The sequence below is a fragment of the Coregonus clupeaformis genome, chromosome 12, assembly GCF_020615455.1.
Source record: "Coregonus clupeaformis isolate EN_2021a chromosome 12, ASM2061545v1, whole genome shotgun sequence".
Taxonomy (NCBI): Eukaryota; Metazoa; Chordata; class Actinopteri; order Salmoniformes; family Salmonidae; genus Coregonus; species Coregonus clupeaformis.
This window is the reverse complement of record NC_059203.1, coordinates 25,724,497-25,740,753: the sequence shown is the minus strand read 5'-3', so window position 1 is coordinate 25,740,753 and position 16,257 is coordinate 25,724,497. Positions and strand designations below refer to the sequence as shown.

At 43.5% G+C, this 16,257-nt stretch overlaps 3 protein-coding genes across 4 annotated transcripts in view; 1 reads left to right on the top strand and 2 right to left on the bottom strand.

The window, feature by feature from the left end:
* The window catches only part of LOC121578119 (serine/threonine-protein kinase 38-like), a 51,628-nt gene extending 49,305 nt beyond the window's left edge, over window positions 1-2,323 (top strand). Inside the window, exon 14 of one of the 2 annotated variants that reach the window (XM_041892229.2) lies at window positions 69-2,323. In XM_041892229.2, the coding sequence (XP_041748163.1) occupies window positions 69-220 (152 nt within the window). In that variant the 3' untranslated portion in view covers window positions 221-2,323. Of the gene's footprint in view, window positions 1-62 lie in introns of both variants that reach the window. The other variant, XM_041892228.2, reaches the window with a different exon arrangement.
* A 50-nt stretch (window positions 2,324-2,373) lies between these two features.
* LOC121578455 (BTB/POZ domain-containing protein KCTD20-like) lies at window positions 2,374-6,736 on the bottom strand. The gene is made up of 5 exons (XM_045224107.1): window positions 6,693-6,736; window positions 4,534-4,556; window positions 4,080-4,277; window positions 3,739-3,849; window positions 2,374-3,501 (listed from the first exon to the last, which is right to left on the bottom strand). Exons 1-5 carry the CDS (start codon window positions 6,734-6,736, stop codon window positions 3,308-3,310), a joined length of 570 nt encoding a protein of 189 aa, XP_045080042.1. The 3' UTR covers window positions 2,374-3,307.
* Window positions 6,737-8,411: 1,675 nt separating this feature from the next.
* Window positions 8,412-16,257, bottom strand: part of LOC121578080 (dihydropyridine-sensitive L-type skeletal muscle calcium channel subunit alpha-1) — a 35,075-nt gene continuing 27,229 nt past the window's right edge. The window contains exons 27-42 of the mRNA XM_041892173.2: window positions 15,877-15,960; window positions 14,439-14,486; window positions 13,748-13,900; window positions 13,553-13,618; window positions 13,307-13,398; window positions 12,916-13,075; window positions 12,409-12,536; window positions 12,192-12,288; window positions 11,979-12,081; window positions 11,766-11,867; window positions 11,536-11,666; window positions 11,209-11,334; window positions 11,005-11,082; window positions 10,685-10,830; window positions 10,381-10,576; window positions 8,412-10,204 (exon numbers count right to left, since the gene is read on the bottom strand). Of these exons, the coding sequence (XP_041748107.1) occupies window positions 9,980-10,204; window positions 10,381-10,576; window positions 10,685-10,830; window positions 11,005-11,082; window positions 11,209-11,334; window positions 11,536-11,666; window positions 11,766-11,867; window positions 11,979-12,081; window positions 12,192-12,288; window positions 12,409-12,536; window positions 12,916-13,075; window positions 13,307-13,398; window positions 13,553-13,618; window positions 13,748-13,900; window positions 14,439-14,486; window positions 15,877-15,960 (1,935 nt within the window). The 3' untranslated portion in view covers window positions 8,412-9,979. The remainder of the gene's footprint in view (window positions 10,205-10,380; window positions 10,577-10,684; window positions 10,831-11,004; window positions 11,083-11,208; window positions 11,335-11,535; window positions 11,667-11,765; window positions 11,868-11,978; window positions 12,082-12,191; window positions 12,289-12,408; window positions 12,537-12,915; window positions 13,076-13,306; window positions 13,399-13,552; window positions 13,619-13,747; window positions 13,901-14,438; window positions 14,487-15,876; window positions 15,961-16,257) is intronic.

The following is a 16,257-nucleotide window of genomic DNA, read 5'->3' as shown; positions in this document are numbered from 1 at the left end:
TTTTCTATTCACACTCCCTCCTTCGTCACTCTCCTTCTCCTCTCCCTCTTCTCTCTCCCAAGCTGCAGCAGCACCCACCAAGTCTCCAGCAGCAGCAGCTGCAGCGGAGGCTGACTATAAGAATAAGGACTGGGTCTTTATCAACTACACCTACAAGCGCTTCGAGGGCCTGACAGCCAGGGGAGCCATCCCTTCCTACATGAAGGGAAGTAAGAGATGAACTCTGACCCTATAACTTGCGCTGCAATGACCTACTGCCCCCCTCACCTCCCCGCAGCACCCAGATGTCTTCACTTCACTATTCTGTTTCATATTACGACAAATATAAAAACATTCTAAATATCCGTTTATTTCAAAAGTTAATTTAAGCTGTGTTTATTGGGCAAGTATATTCCCTGCAGGCCTCCTGAACCAGGATTCATTATACCCTGTGAATAAATGGTTGTAACCACTGTTTGGCTTTTCTGCTAATGTAAAACTTTATCTTAAAAACCGGGATAGCAGTTTTGATTGAATAGGGCCCAATGTCTCAGAGCTGAAGCCTGGCTCTAACTTTTCCAGCAGCACTGAACTCTACTCTGTACAGCCTTAGAGCAGCCCCTTCAGAACCTTATCCCCACTCCTCTCCTCAACCACTCATACTGTTCATAGGAAAACTTCTCTACTGTTCTTTGGGAGCTGGCAGGTTCCCAGCAGTCTGTATCACTTCCCCTGTGACCTCATCAGATCACTGCTTGACTTCAAGGGAAGAGTTCGAAGATTGCTATTTTTAGGGTTCTATTTTGGGGATTTCTGTGATGTCACCAGTTAGAGTGAGTGAGAATTTTCAACAAAGGACAGAAAATTCCATCGTAGTCTCCTTACTCCTCAAGAGTTATAAGCAAGAACCACTTCTCCTTTACTGCCTTTGTTGTGCCCAGTTATCTTTATTTTCTAATTTTGTATAATACAGACATTTTCAATAAGGTTGATTTTAAATGCTGTTGGATTTAAATAGTACTAGTCTTCAGGGCTATAACGAATGCTGGTTGTGTGTCTATGTTGAGCTGTCTGAATGACACTGCCTTGACACAAGTTAACATGATGTCCATGTCTGTGCCTTACCCTAAGAACTACAGGAGCTGTACATTAGTTCAACATTTCAATTCCCCTTTTTTTCCATTTAGTATTTTTAACTCACAAAGGTACCACTGTTTTGTGAATAACGCTGGTTATTCATGATTTACGTGTACATTTTAAAACTTCCCCAAATATTAAATATGGAATTTCAATTTTCACATATGTGTTTATAGCACTTTCAGCACTGTTAGAGAGTGTGTGTGTGTGTGTGTGTGTGTGTGTGTGTGTGTGTAAACTTGGCCTCACTTTACACTTTACTGGAGTAATAACTACAGGAGACTTTTTACTAGATTAACTACTAAATTATCAAATTACTCTGCAATCGGGTAGTAGTACATGCAGCTATGGAACACTAACCATTTGTTCTCATTCTTATCATTTTCAAGAGAATACAATGCAAAGTGCTATGTAATTGATTATACTAAAGGTAATTACGAAGGTAATTCCCATATAGTTACCCAGTAATAATACCTGTGTAAAGTGTTGCTAAAATTATTTTTCTTTCCAGATGGACGACTGAATGATGTTGAAGTGTAGTTTTCCTCTCATTCCGGTTTTCACTCGAGTGCTTTAAGGTGTTTTTATTGCGGGAGAAGTAAGCCCTGAGCGGCTGCTTAGAATGATAGACTCATAGGCTGCGTTTACACAGGCAGACCAATTCAGGTATTTTTTTCACTAATTGGTCTTTTGACCAATCAGATCAGCTCTGAAAAAGATTTGATGTGAAAAGATCTGATGTGATTGGTCAACAGATCAAATAGTGGAAAAAAAGATACGAATTGGGCTGCCTTTGTAAACGCAGCCTTACTACTGTAGTGCTGTTTGAAAAGGTACACATGACAAACAGGCGGTACAATACTTTCCATTATGTCTGCTGATGTGTTTTTTAACAGATGTATCTTATATTTTTTATCAATGCTCACACCAAGCTGTTCCTTTTGAACAAGGACAAATATCGATATGCCTTTGCAAATGACTGCATGTATAAACCGCAATAATTTCTCTCTGCTGGATGACACACATACAGTATACTATGCATAGATGTGTGCATGTGTGTCTTATTGAATACTTCTGTATGAGGTTTTGAATGTTGTCAGCTCAACCACATTTCTCTGCAAAGGAGTACACATTTCTCAGCAAAGAAAAAAGCTTTAAATGCTGATTTAAAATTATTTCATCATTCAATAAAAGTGTTTTCCAACTCTGTGGCATACTGTCTGTGGTTTAATTTGTATGTCTTTGTCAGCACAGCCATCCCTTATATGAGATGTCAACGCAAAATCATAAAGGTAATTCTTTCATCAATATATTTATTCAAATTTCCTCTGCAGCTGTGAAATTCTTGGAACAAATTCTTTGAAGAAAAATGATGTACATAACCTTAAACAATAATACTAACGGAAACCTTCATATAAACAATGTACAAAGTATAAAATGTAAACAGCCATAAAAGGAAAAAGAACAGCTTACACACATACACACACACACAAACGTAATATAACACATGGGGGCGGTGGTGGGTAAAGTATGAATAAGAAAACTGAATAGATACACACTAGTAGGTCTGGTTATATGCTGTAAACATCCTCCTTGTCCAAATCCGTGTTTGTATGTGTGCGTATATGTACAGACGTAGGATCTTCATTTGACCAATATTGTTGCAGCAAAAGAATCCTACAGCAACAGGATTTGAACATTCACGCTTTTCTGCCAATATAATGTTGCTTGATCAGTGGTTAGGCTATTAGCTGGCCAAAATTAAGCTACATTAAAAGTGCAATACTGTTAATACAACTGTGTGTTAGTGCGGGTTTCCAGTGAATTTATGTAAACAGTGACCAAATTAAGATCTAACATCTGTCTCTGTATGTGTACATTGGTTTGGACTGTACAGTCATTGAGGTTTGTTTGAATGTGTCTGTAAACATAAATATCCTGAGTGGGAGACAGGCTAACAGATGAAGGCCTCGTGTAGAAGTTGCCCCAAAACACAGATCTAGGATCAGTGCAACCTTGCCAATCCCTGACCTTAACCAATAGGGGGAATAAATTAACCTATACAAGGTCAACTTCTACCCTCTCCTCAACTGTCATTGGTGGATGGGGGTGGGGCTTGAGACTGGGGGCGGGGATCAGGGCTGATCAGCCTATCCAGCTCGTCGACCTGCGGGGTGGGTGTGGTTCGGAGTCATGTTGGTTCCCCCAGAGAGGCGATGAGGTTGGGGACACTCTTGCTGCGGACGCACTGGAAGTCCACGTGTCGACTCTTTCCTTCCTCCTTCTCCCAGGACAGCTGGATAAAAGGCCACTGCACGTAGTTATAGATGACCTCTGACCTCCCGCCCGGGCGCCGTTTCATCTTCTCCTTACAGGTGGGGTACCCTGGGATACAGGAGGACCACACACACATAATGTTCAGTATCTCTGGAGGGTTTTTAGATCTGAGGGATACTGGATAGATGTAAGCAAATGTTCCAATGCTATGTAGCCTATAGCATTGGAACACTTGGATTGCTTTACCTGGTTGTTTCCTTAGGATCTTTAAACACCAAAGTGGAAGGGGCTAGGAGAAGCGGCTAAGGGCCAAGGGGTTGTTTTGGGACATGGGAATTGACTCACCCTCGATGCCGATGCGTATGTTCTTCAGTCCTCTCTCCTTCAGCAGGGCTTTGGCCACATTTCTGTTCTCAATGTACTTGATGAAGCGATAGAGCTTGGTGCTGTACAGAACTGGGCACATTGAAGAGCGAACAGGAAATAATATCAAACAACGTGCTCACTCACAAACATATTCATAATCTTTTTCCAAAAAAGGTTGGGTTGCTAGATCCTCAAGAATATAAAGTATAAACATTTGACGAACAGCACTGCCCAAAAGATACATTTCAATTATCAATTTTGTAAATAATTTATTATTCATTATAATTACTCTGAGAGGGGCGTGAAACTATGGCACCTACTCTGGGAGTACTCCTCTCCCATGGGTGGAGGGTTGTCACAGTCCCAATCCACTATATCATCATCTGTGAGAACCACAATGTGACACTCCCTCTCCCCCTCCTGAGCACTGGACACCATCACTGGGACAACCAGCTCCCCTAGGAACACTTCAAACTGACGCTTAGCACCGTCGTTGGACAGCTCATGCAGCAACGCACCTGGGACAGGAACAGATAGAGGTCACATTATTTTAACTGTGACCTCTGATTTGTTGTTGTAGTTGATAGTTCACATACTCTTGTGCATGGCAAAATGAATATCTCCATAGTGAACATTCAAGATGAAGAAGACTAAGCAATTAAAAACAGATTACAGTAGTGCAATTTAGTTGTACATGCGATGTTGCAAAACATTACTCAACGTTTCGGTCTTGAACAGAGCCCTGGTCAAACCAGGTGTGACTGTGTTACTCACTGAGGTCTCGGAACTTGACGGTGCTGTTGTCAAAGTTAATATAGAGGTAGTCACACGCTTCCCTAAGCTCAGACACTGACACCCCCTCTGGACACTGCAGGATACCCCTTTTGTAAAAGTCCTGAGAGAGAGAGAGAGAGAGAGAGAGAGAGAGAGAGAGAGAGAGAGAGAGAGAGAGAGAGAGAGAGAGAGAGAGAGAGAGAGAGAGAGAGAGAGAGAGAGAGAGAGAGAGAGAGAGAGAGAGAGAGAGAGAGAGAGAGAGAGAGAGAGAGAGAGAGAGAGAGAGAGAGAGAGAGAGAGAGAGAGAGAGAGAGAGAGAGAGAGAGAGAGAGAGAGAGAGAGAGAGAGAGAGAGAGAGAGAGAGAGAGAGAGAGAGAGAGAGAGAGAGAGAGAGAGAGAGAGAGAGAGAGAGAGAGAGAGAGAGAGAGAGAGAGAGAGAGAGAGAGAGAGAGAGAGAGAGAGAGAGAGAGAGAGAGAGAGACGGGGAGAGAGAGAGACGGGGAGAGAGAGAGAGAGAGAGAGACGGGGAGAGAGAGAGAGAGAGAGAGAGAGAGAGAGAGAGAGATAGATAGATAGTTCCAAAAGGGTTCTTCGGCTGTTCCCATAGGAGAACCCTTTTTGGTTCCAGGTAGAAACCTTTTTGGTTCCAGGTAGAACTCTTGTGGGTTCCATGTAGAACCATCTGTGGAAAGGGTTATTCAAAGGCTTCTCCTATGGCGACAGCCTAAGGACCCTCTTTGGTTCTAGATAGCAAATTTTTTCCAAGAGTGTATCTTAAGAGAAACTCACCAGGATGACAAGTGCAATCACAGTTTATCTCATGGGTTCATACATTACATGACCAAAGTATGTGGACATCTGCACGTTAAACATCTCATTCCAAAATCATGGGCATTAATAGGCAGCTGCTCGGCCATGGAAACCCATTTCATTAAGCTCCTGATGAACAGTTCTTGTGCTGACGTTGCTTCCAGAGGCAGTTTGGAACTCGGTAGTGAGTGTTGCAACCGAGGACAGATGATATTTACGCGCTACGCGCTTGAGCATTCGTCGGTCCCGTTCTGTGAGCTTGAGGCTGAGCCATTGTTGCTCCCAGACGTTTCCACTTCACAACTATAGCACTTACAGTTGACCGGGGCAGCTCTAGCAGTGCAGAAATTTGACAAACTGACTTGTTGGAAAGGTGGCATCCTATGACGGTGCCACGTTGAAAGTCACTGAGCTCTTCAGTATGGCCATTCTACTGCCAATGTTTGTCTGTGGAGAATGCATGGCTATGTGCTCGATTTTATACACCTGTCAGCAACGGGTGTGGCTGAAATAGCCGAATCCACTCATTTGAAACCGGGCCGGCCGTCCCACAGAGACAGTGAGCCTATTAGCCTGGTGCCCTGGTCCCATCTGCTACCATCAGCCTCCTAACTAAGCCTTGAGAGGAGGAGGAGGAGATTACTGCAGTAGAGTCACCAGCGCAGCTCAGTACCATGCCAGCTCCTGCTCTGCTCAGTACCATGCCAGCTCCTGCTCTGCTCAGTACCATGCCAGCTCCTGCTCTGCTCAGTACCATGCCAGCTCCTGCTCTGCTCAGTACCATGCCAGTTCCTGCTCTGCTCAGTACCATGCCAGCTCCTGCTCTGCTCAGTACCATGCCAGCTCCTGCTCTGCTCAGTACCATGCCAGCTCCTGCTCAGCTCAGTACCATGCCAGCTTCTGCTCTGCCTCACCACTTCTCCCAGTTATCTGGATTGGGAATGAGACAGACAGAGGCAGGAGGGAGATGGGAACACTGGGAATAGCTGTAGGCAGCGTGTTGAAGTCGACCCACAATGCTCTCTGTCTTACATATCTGGTTGGGTCTCTCACAGTGAAGATTGTTCTGCTGCTAACAAACCTGGCATTCGTCTCCTGACTAATAGGGCAGTGACATCCCTCATGCACTTAAACTTGTATTCAGCTGAGACAAGAGACATCCAAAAAGTAACACAGAAATGAAGCAATACAGATTTGATGATGTCATCATCACATGTGTTGCAAGACCCGGGCAGAAGCAAATGTGAGAGGATGGCGACACAACACAGAATAGGCCTAGGCATTACTCTAGGTTTACTAGGAATAATGGAATAACCTGTGTAATAGACTGTCAAGTAATTAGCTCGTACTCCGGCACATTGACTCGGTTCTGGTACTCCCTGTATATTGCCATGTTATTTCTACCCATTATTGTTATTCGTTACTCACTGTGTATTTATTCCTTGTGTCACTATTTCAATGTTAAATTTTTTATCTTTATCTTTAACTCTGTATTGGTGGAAAAGAAGCTTTAAGTAAGTATTTCACTGTTAAAATGAGTATAATTGTTCCTCCTCATAACTCATCAGGCATCATACCAGAGTACTACCAGTAGAATAACCTATGTATTAATTACCCTTTAACTGACTAGTATTACATTTATTTTAAGACTAAATCATCATAGACATATGTAGCTCAAATCTAATCAAATTTGAGTTGTCACATGCTTCGTGAACAACAGGTGTAGACTATTATTTTATCTATTACATATAAAAAGCAGTGAAGGATTTGTAACAATGGTCTTCAATGGTGTGCACAGCATTCCATAGTACAGGTGGAAGACAGACAGGTTCTATCTAACACAATGATAACAAATTGTTTGATGGGATGTAAATTATTAAACTTTTCAGTAGAGCTGATCATATTGAACAGTGCACTGTAACATAACTGGTAGCCTAAGATATATGGTAGGCTACCCCAACCCATAAACTGGATAGCCCCGACCACATCAACAATTCTGTATTTGTCCAGCTGAACAACGGCATTGACTGTCGTATTAATTTCAGTTTGCGTCCAGGATGTTGATCATTTTCACTGTAGCCATCCCTGCTGACTTCAGATAGCAACTTGACGTTGCAGCCTGGTCTCATAGACTACACGTAACATAGTACATGTCAATCCGGGACTCTCAAATTACTATGATATGTTACGTTTAATATGGTTACGTAAGACAGAACGATGATGACGGGCATCCACAAATTAACCCATACCATACCAAATGTGACGTGTAACTGGATTTACTTAAAGAATAATACGAAATGCTCCGAGACCAGGTTACAGAGCTACGAATTACGCCACTCCATGTCTGGCGCTTAAGTGCCAGCATCACCTTCTGCATACATAATTACCGAAATACAGAGCTGTATTATAAAATACCATAATAACATTCAGATACAGTTGCAGACATATTATATTACCAAAACATAAGCTATACTCGGCGGAGAAGACAACGACTAACCACCAGACTTACCAGAATGTCTAGTGTTGACTGCTGTTCTCTATACCCGGTCTGTCACAAACAGAACGATGGACCCGCTGCTGCCAGTGCCAGAGCGCAGGCTGCAGGAATATGTTTACTAAAAGCGCCCGAGCCCATACCGTAAAAAGCAGATCAGTGCTCTCAAATCCAATTAGGCCTACTCCTGGTGTAGAAACCCAGACGCTCTCGTGAGGGAATTCCCAATCCTTTTGTTTCACCATGCAAAATTGCTACTGTAGGACTATCTATTTAATTTCCTCAACTTATGAATTATTTAATTAGGTGGGTAGGTGCTTATATTCATCCTATTTTTATTATAGCGAAGTGTTTATTATAACGCATGTGTTTTTTTGCATATCCCAACTTCCCCCGAGACACCCTCAGAGAGTGGGGTAATGGCCAGGGTCTGTCATTATCAACGGCCACCCTGGAACAATTAGGGTGAAGTGCCTTGCTCAGGGGCAAGTCAACGCTCTAAACACTAGGCTACCTCCCGCTCATGTGACCAACCATAAAAACCTCCAATAATTTGACTGGGAAAATTACAGTATTCTCACTTTATAAAATATTTTTTATTGGGATGACATGGTTGAAACTTTAGAGAAACAATACTGAAACAGAAACAGAGAGAAAACAATAAAATGTCTCAAATAATGTTATCAAAATGACCATGACAAAATGTCTGATAAAAAGTTGATGGCAGTAGTACATATTATAGATGAATGCAAAGCACCTCTGTTTAAAAAGCTCAGTGGGAACAACTGATTTTATCATTCAAAACCTTTTGGGATTCACGTTTTTACTTTGCCTTCTATTTTGCCTTCATCACATTACAGCTATTTTATTTAGCCTTTATTAAACCAAATAACAGATTCATCATTAAAAATACAATTTAAGTGACATACTGCTACCTCTCAAAATACAACCTAATCTATTTTAGACTGAAACAATAATGAATAATCAAAAAGGACATTTTCACAAAAGAGGCTGTAGGTTTCAACCAAAAGGCCTACCACAGAAAGAAAATGAATGATAATTTTGAAAAGAGAATAACAGACAAAATGGCATCAACAGAGATGACTTTTCACCCCTGGTATACTACACCATAAGTTGTCCATATCTGACTCATACACACTTTCTAGCCACAAATACGATTCCAACCACTGTCCCTAAACTTGCCATTCATCCTCATCTTTAACCACATCCTCTTATCTGCACTTTGTTTCATTCTACTGTAGCATCGCCAGCTAGTGGCTACCCTACGCCACAAGGCCTTTCTCCCATTTTACACTACAGGGTCATCCATACGGTCCATACTAGAGATTATGTACATGTTTGAGATGTAGGATAATTAAAGCAACAAAAAAAATCTAGGTATTGTGAAGATATGTTGATATGTGGAGACCTGGGCAGAATCTGTGTATCTTGAACATGCACGTTAGCTTTCTCCATATAGCCTACAGAGATTGTCCTTATATGGACACTGTAGACAAGATTCAGCCCAAAAACATCCTGGTCCAGCCATGTCTTGCCTTGTCATCATGACAGAACTCAAAGAATACCCCCTGAAAAGTAACATCCTGACCCTGCAAGAATACTTAGAAAGCACACCCTTCCCTCCCTCCATGAGCTAATCACTGACACAACCATATTCAGCACCTACCCAACTATCGGTGGATCAGTGATTACTTCAAGGATGCGAGGGAACAGGGAAGGACACTAGTTTTCAAACAGGGCCAACCTTTTATGCCAGAAAAACTTCCTGAAGTTGAGACTAAAGAACATGTTAGTCGGGACAACGTGATGTTCGCCTGAACTCAACGTAAGTCTGCACAGTAGTCTGTACTGTGAACAAAATAAACATGGTAAAGAAAGTCTGCTCTTGACCAGGAAGAGTATTTACTCTTTAAATCAACCAAGAGAGAAATCATCCAAAATCAGAATAACACCACAACAATGAAGTCACAGGTGCCATAAAGCCTGCTTAACCATTCAGATGATATCATTCGCTATGAAGGCACCCAATAAGGACTGTCCTATTTGTAGAATGTGGCATTTAATGCCTCAGCACGTTATGTCACTCGATGACATGCTGCGTTGCGGGACAGGCCTATTGGCCTACACAAGATCGGTGGGTGTTGATTTGTTGGCCTTTCTCTGTGATCTGCGAGGGGGCCTGATTGGAGGTGTGGCGACCCTCCCTCTGCGACCATTCATAAGCTCAGTGGCGGAACTCTCCATGTCCACAGGGTCAAAGTTCAAAGCTTCGGCCATTTCCTGTTTCGCCACCGACACAAAACGAGGGTCCCTGGCCAAGCTCTCCAACCCCCCGTTTATCAGGACCTGGTAGAGGTGAAATACATGAGAAGAGATAGAGAACAGAGAGAGGGGATGACTCTGTAAGTGTCTGACATGTCAATGTCATTGATAAAATATGTATTTATGGAATAATGGAATTATGGAATATGTCATACTTATGGAATTATGGAATATATTATATGCCTGATCTCTCCACTCACCTCCTGTATGAGTGTGTCGAAGGAGCTGTCTGGGGCCTGTGCTTGGGCCTGCTGGGGGCTGGGGGTCTCTCTGGGAGTCTCAGGGTCCTGGCTGGGTCCAGCTACTGTCTGCAGATGCCAGTCTGTGGTGTCTCGGGGGCTTCTGCTGGTTGAGATGGTATAGACCTGTACCCTGTCATCTGTCTCATTGGGAAAGCTACAGAAGGTCAAAGAGTCAGTCAGATTGTTATTACTGTGTCATTTGACCTCTCAAGTAAGGAAAACAAACACACATACAAACGTGAGCACGCACGCGCAGACTCACCTCTCCCCGGCGTTGTTGTTGACATTGTTGTTGTTGGTTTTGTTAGGCTTTGTTGGGAAGAAGTCCTCGTTTGCATGGTAGGCAGGTGAGCTGGTCGCCTCCCCCTCGTCTGACATGCTCATTTGCAGGGGCCGCTGGCTGGTCACCTACATGGAGACACAGATGGCTGAGTTACCACCACGGGGAGAGGAGATTTTCCTGACCATGTGATCTGAAAAAACTCAAGGTCCATACAGTACTATGTAAAGCACTTTGAGTCTGAATAAGGTTACATACTGTAAGTGGTAGCACTGAAATTATTGAAATTATGAAATTATTACCTGTGTAGCGTTAGGGTTATGGGTTCCTTCCTCCATGGTGAAGGAATCAACGTGGTTCCCAAACAGACCGCCCGCCCGCTGGCCACAGGAACACACAGAAAGGTACAACATTCACTAAAGAGAGTTTTGTTCTTTCTTCTCACTCTGAACTTGTCCTCCCTCCTCTCTTTCCACAGCCTCCCTGTCTCCCCCCACTCCTCTCACCCTGAAGATGCCTTCCTCCGCTGCATCCTCCATGGCTCTGTCCATCTCCTCCTCGTTCATCAGGTCTCCCGAGATGGCTCTCTGCAACTCTGGAGCCACCTCCTCCTCAATGCTCCTCAGACCCGCCTGGGGTGGAGGGAGAGACAGAGAGAGAGGGTTAGAGAGACAGAGGAAAGGAGGGGTTAGAAAAAGAAAGAGATTGTGAGGGGATGAAAATGAAGAGTTGTTTACAGAATTATTACATGAAACATCAATAACATAACTAGGAGATTTGCCAATCACATTTAATGGCTTATTGCCCTACAGGTTTCTCATTGTGAGGTTCACCTGTATCTCGTTGGAGGCGTTCTTCTTGGTGGGGCGGAAGCCATAATACTCCTCCTGTCTCTTCTTCAACTTCCTGAAGTAGTCCTGGATCAGGAAGGTGGCGTAGAACTTCCCCACGGTCACCTCATCATCTGACACACACACACCAATCAAACATGGCAGCAAATTAGAATGGGCAACTTGTTTTGGGATCATAAAGTTGAGGATTACGATAGGATGTTTGAACTCACCTCCGATTGGTGGGATGACCTGGTCCAGCAGCTTCATACTGGTGCGTTTCCAGATCTTCTTGATGATGGCCCTCAGCTCCTCATTGGCCTGCTCAAAGTTACCTGACCAGTGAGATAACGACAGTGAGGTGGGAATATAGATGTTAAACATTCAATTGGCCCAAATACCAGTACAAGTACAGTACTCTGCAATTGACTGACACACACACACACCTTCAGTCTTAATCTTCAGTGCGGTCCTGACCAGTGCGAACAGTGTAGCGTTAAAGGTGACCGTTCCATCACTATTGAGTGGCATGTTCATGGACACCAGTCTCTGCAGGCAGAATAAATAAAGACATCATAAAAAAATATGTTTGCTGCATTAATAGACAAGTCAAATGAACACACAGAGTAAATAAACATATCCCTTCCTTTGTTTCTCACCTTGCAGGCCACTCTATGGGGGCAGAACTTTCCAAAGCCCAGAGGAGGCTGTATCCTACGCAGCAGAGTCACCACGTCCAGGTGCTTAATACGTCCCCTGCAGGACAGGAAGGGAAACAACAGCTAACGGCAGTAATCCATTGAAAGGATAAAAAAAACTAATAGAAAAGACTGATCTTATATTTTTTATAAAGAATAAATACAAACACACACTTACTTGGCCTCTGGGTCGTACTCTGCCCAGATCTTCTTAAACTCGTCCAGGTGATGAGGGCCGAGGATGGACCAATCACGGGTCAGGTAGTCAAAGTTGTCCATGATGACAGCCACAAACAGATTGATGATCTGTGGAGGACAACAGAATCATATGCGTGTGTGTGTGTGACTGTGTGACTGTGTGTGTGTGCGCGCACGTGTACATGTATGTGTGTGTGTGTGTGTGTGTGTGTGTGTATGTGTGTATATATTTTGATTTGTTTAACACTTTTTTGGTTACTACATGATTCCATATTGTTATTTCATAGTTTTGATGTCTTCAGTATTATTCTACAATGTAAAAAATTGTAAAAATAAAGAAAAACCCTTGAATGAGTAGGTGTGTCCAAAATGTTGACTGATACTGTATATTTGTGTATGTATGCGTGTGTGTGTGTGTATGTGTGTGTGTGCATGCGAGTGTGTGTGTATGCAAATGTTTGTTTATGCATGTTTGTGCGTCATTTACCAGGAAGGCACAGAGCATGTAGAAGCTCATGAAGTAGATGATAGCGAAGCTGGCTCCACAGGTCATCTCCTCCCCAGGCAGGTAGTCTGACTTAGGGTCACACCTCTTCCCATACAGACATGCCAACATCACTTCCTGCCACGCCTCACCTGTCGCACACCTGGAGGGAGAGGGAGAGAGAGAAAGATGGATAGAGAGAGGGAGGAAGAGGGAGAGAGGTGAGTGGTGCAGAGAGAGAGATTGCAACTTGTTTTCAGCCCTTGTGTTGTAAATGTAATCACTGAGTGTAACGGTCTCTTGCTATACAAGTCTGCTGTGTAAAGTGACCACAAAGTCAATGGAAGATAATGGCCACTGACTGATAGGCGGACTGATAGATCAGATCCCCCACCTGAAGAGCAGCAGCACAGCATGGGGGAAGGTCTGGAAGTTGTTGTTCCTGTTGATGTGAGTCCCGTCTACCAGCGCTATCTTACCAAATATCTGCAGGAGACAGACACGCAACTCATCAGAGAGTGCTGTGTGTGTGTGTGTGTGTGTGTGTGTGTGTGTGTGTGTGTGTGTGTGTGTGTGTGTGTGTGTGTGTGTGTGTGCGTGTATGTGTGTGTATGTGTGTGTGTGTGTGTGTGTGCAGTACCTGCATCCCAACAACAGCGTAGATGAAGAACAGCATGAGGATGAGCAGGGCGACGTAGGGCAGAGCCTGCAACACAACAACCAATCACGTCATCAGACTGACACACACTGAACAATCAAAACCTGGGAATTTTGAACGGCAACATTTTCATGAATCTCACAGAATGGAAGGAACAGAAGTGGAATGAACTTTGACCTGGAAGGACTTGATGAAGGTCCACAGAAGATTCCGGATACCCTCAGAACGGTTCAGCAGTTTCACTAGACGCATCACACGGAACAGTCTGAAGAAGGTGACTGACACACGGGCATTTTCAGAATCCGCTATGGCTTGCATTGGGTTCACCTCCTGAAAGCACAAAATAAATAAACAGTTACTGAAAATGCTGCTCGTCTTGGCTTTAGCTCTAACTAAGATTAAAGATGTTGTCACTCTAATTAGCACAGTTTTAGTTTAATAGGGGCAACATGCCAGCAAAACACAGCAGTCTGTAAGGACACAGGTCTCACCTCTCACAGGGTATCTGAAGCAGTCATATACTGTAGGAGTCTGGTTAGTGTCAGAAGGAGCCAAGCAATGGGTGCATTTTCTTCAGAGAATTATAGGATTGTATCATGTTGAAGTCGTTCCTAAGATTGTAAAAACACCTTAAGGGTCAGCATGCTGTAAATGTAGAAAATTAAGGAAAACATGGATGATCAGTCAATGAACTTGCAATGCTCACGCAATGTGTCGTGCAAAGTTTCCTCCAATGTTTTATGCAATGTTCATGCATTGTCTCGTACCATTAGCATACAATGCTCATGCAGTGTTGCGTGCACGTTTCATGCAATGTTTCATGTGATTTCATGCAATGTTCTTGCAGTGTCTACGGGCGAATAATTACAGCGCAGCCGTGGAGACAGTACAGTCCTCCAGAGGAGGCCAGGGCTGCCTGTGAGGGGAAAAGACAGAAACACAGAAAGTGAAGTCAGACACAGGTGGTGGAACAGGAAGTGGCGAAGGGAGCGGAGCCAGACATGGAGGTATGCGTGGAGCAAAGGTGGAAGAGAAAATGGAAGATGAAAGACTGTGGTATGGAGGGAGAGAGAGAAGGAGAGAAGGCATGTGAGCACAAAAAAGACCAAGGACAACGTTGTAATAAACGACTGGATGATGGCTGAGGGGTGAAGATGTGAAAATGGTTGATGGGGTCTTCTGAAGGTTTACTGTAATGGCAACTTGAGCTCTCTTTTTGTTTTCAAAAATTACCTTTACTTTTCTGAAGCAAGATAGTGTCAAATGCTGCTTTAAATCTAGAACCTGATGCCAAACCTGTTGGCTCAGTCCCTTGTACAGGAATCACAGTAAAAACCACAGAAGGATGTCACTCTCTTACTTACTAGCAGGAATGATGGAGATTCCTGGACACATGGTGGTGGGAGATGAAACAAGAAAACAGTGGTTGTTTTCTGCCCTTAACAATGGATTGGGGGGGTTGGGTAGTCGACACAGTGACTAGGGTCTGGTTTCAATTGTGGACTCTTTTGGCATAGAGGAACTATGTTGATAAGGAAAAGAAAACTGGGGACTCTCCCAACAAATCACGAGCCAGACATACCAGAACGTTTCAATTCAAAACCAAAGTTTGCAGGCAAAATCTTTGCAGTGGTTTTAATTAAGGTAGTTGATGCAAATTAGCCACTTGCGAAATGCACTCATTAAAAATAACCTCTGTGATCTCCATCTTGCTTGTTAGTGGTAATTTTTTTATTCAAGCGTATAAAGTAATGACGTAGGCAGTGACGTATTTCCTCTATGCCAAAAGAGTCCATAATTTAAACCAGACCCTAGTCACTGTGTTGACTAGGATCGGGTTTTCGAGACTAGTGTTCGGGTGGGTGAGGGTGCAGCCGAGGCAGAGGTGGGTGGTGGTGTGAAGGTCACCCCATGACGAATACTGACCGCATCCTCAGTGCTATTGTTGGAGACGAGTGCTGACAAGGGAGCATTGCCTGTAGGTCTCTAAGTGGATGGGTGGATGGGTGGGTGGGTGGGTGGGGTGTCAGACAGGGGTGTAAACACAGTCCAGACAGTCAGACGACAGGACAGAGCTTTTATTGTGAAATATCTGTAGCTTTTCCCCAACCTGCATCTTATAAACAATAACCGAAACCAATTGGGGAAAAAATTCAAATGTGAGGAGAAAAATGTCCAGTGGGTCTACCTGAACTGTTTAGCATACATCAACCTTTTGGGAACAGTGGGGACTGTAAGTATTACAGTACATAACATGGACAATACCTACATATTTCAGGTTAACATTACACAATGACAATACTCACATCGACCTCACTCAGGATGACGTCAACAACGCTGCCGATGACGATGACAAAGTCAAAGACGTTCCATGGGTCCCCAAAGTAACCCTAGGGAGAGGGAAGGCCATTCATCAGGTGTGTGTGTGTGTGTATAAAAGGTATCTTCATCTACAGACACTCCAGCTCTGAACTTGACAATTTGATGGCCATTAGATTGAGAAGAGGGTTGCAGACAATGAAGAGGTATGAAGTAACTGTTCTACATACAGTTGAAGTCGGAAGTTTACATACACCTTAGCCAAATACATTTAAACTCAGTTTTTCACAATTCCTGACATTTAATCCTAGTGAAAATTCCCTGTCTTAGGTCAGTTAGGATCACCACTTTATTTTAAGAATGTGAAA

Coding starts and splice junctions, on each gene's coding strand:
- LOC121578455 (XM_045224107.1), bottom strand. CDS start 6,736: ATGGCAATATACAGGGAGTACCAGAACCGAGTCAATGTGCCGGA. Junction 4,557..6,692: donor AACCGAGTCAATGTGCCGGA/GTACGAGCTAAT, acceptor CTTTGACAACAG/CACCGTCAAGTTCCGAGACC. Junction 3,850..4,079: donor GGGAGAGGAGTACTCCCAGA/GTAGGTGCCATA, acceptor CAATGTGCCCAG/TTCTGTACAGCACCAAGCTC.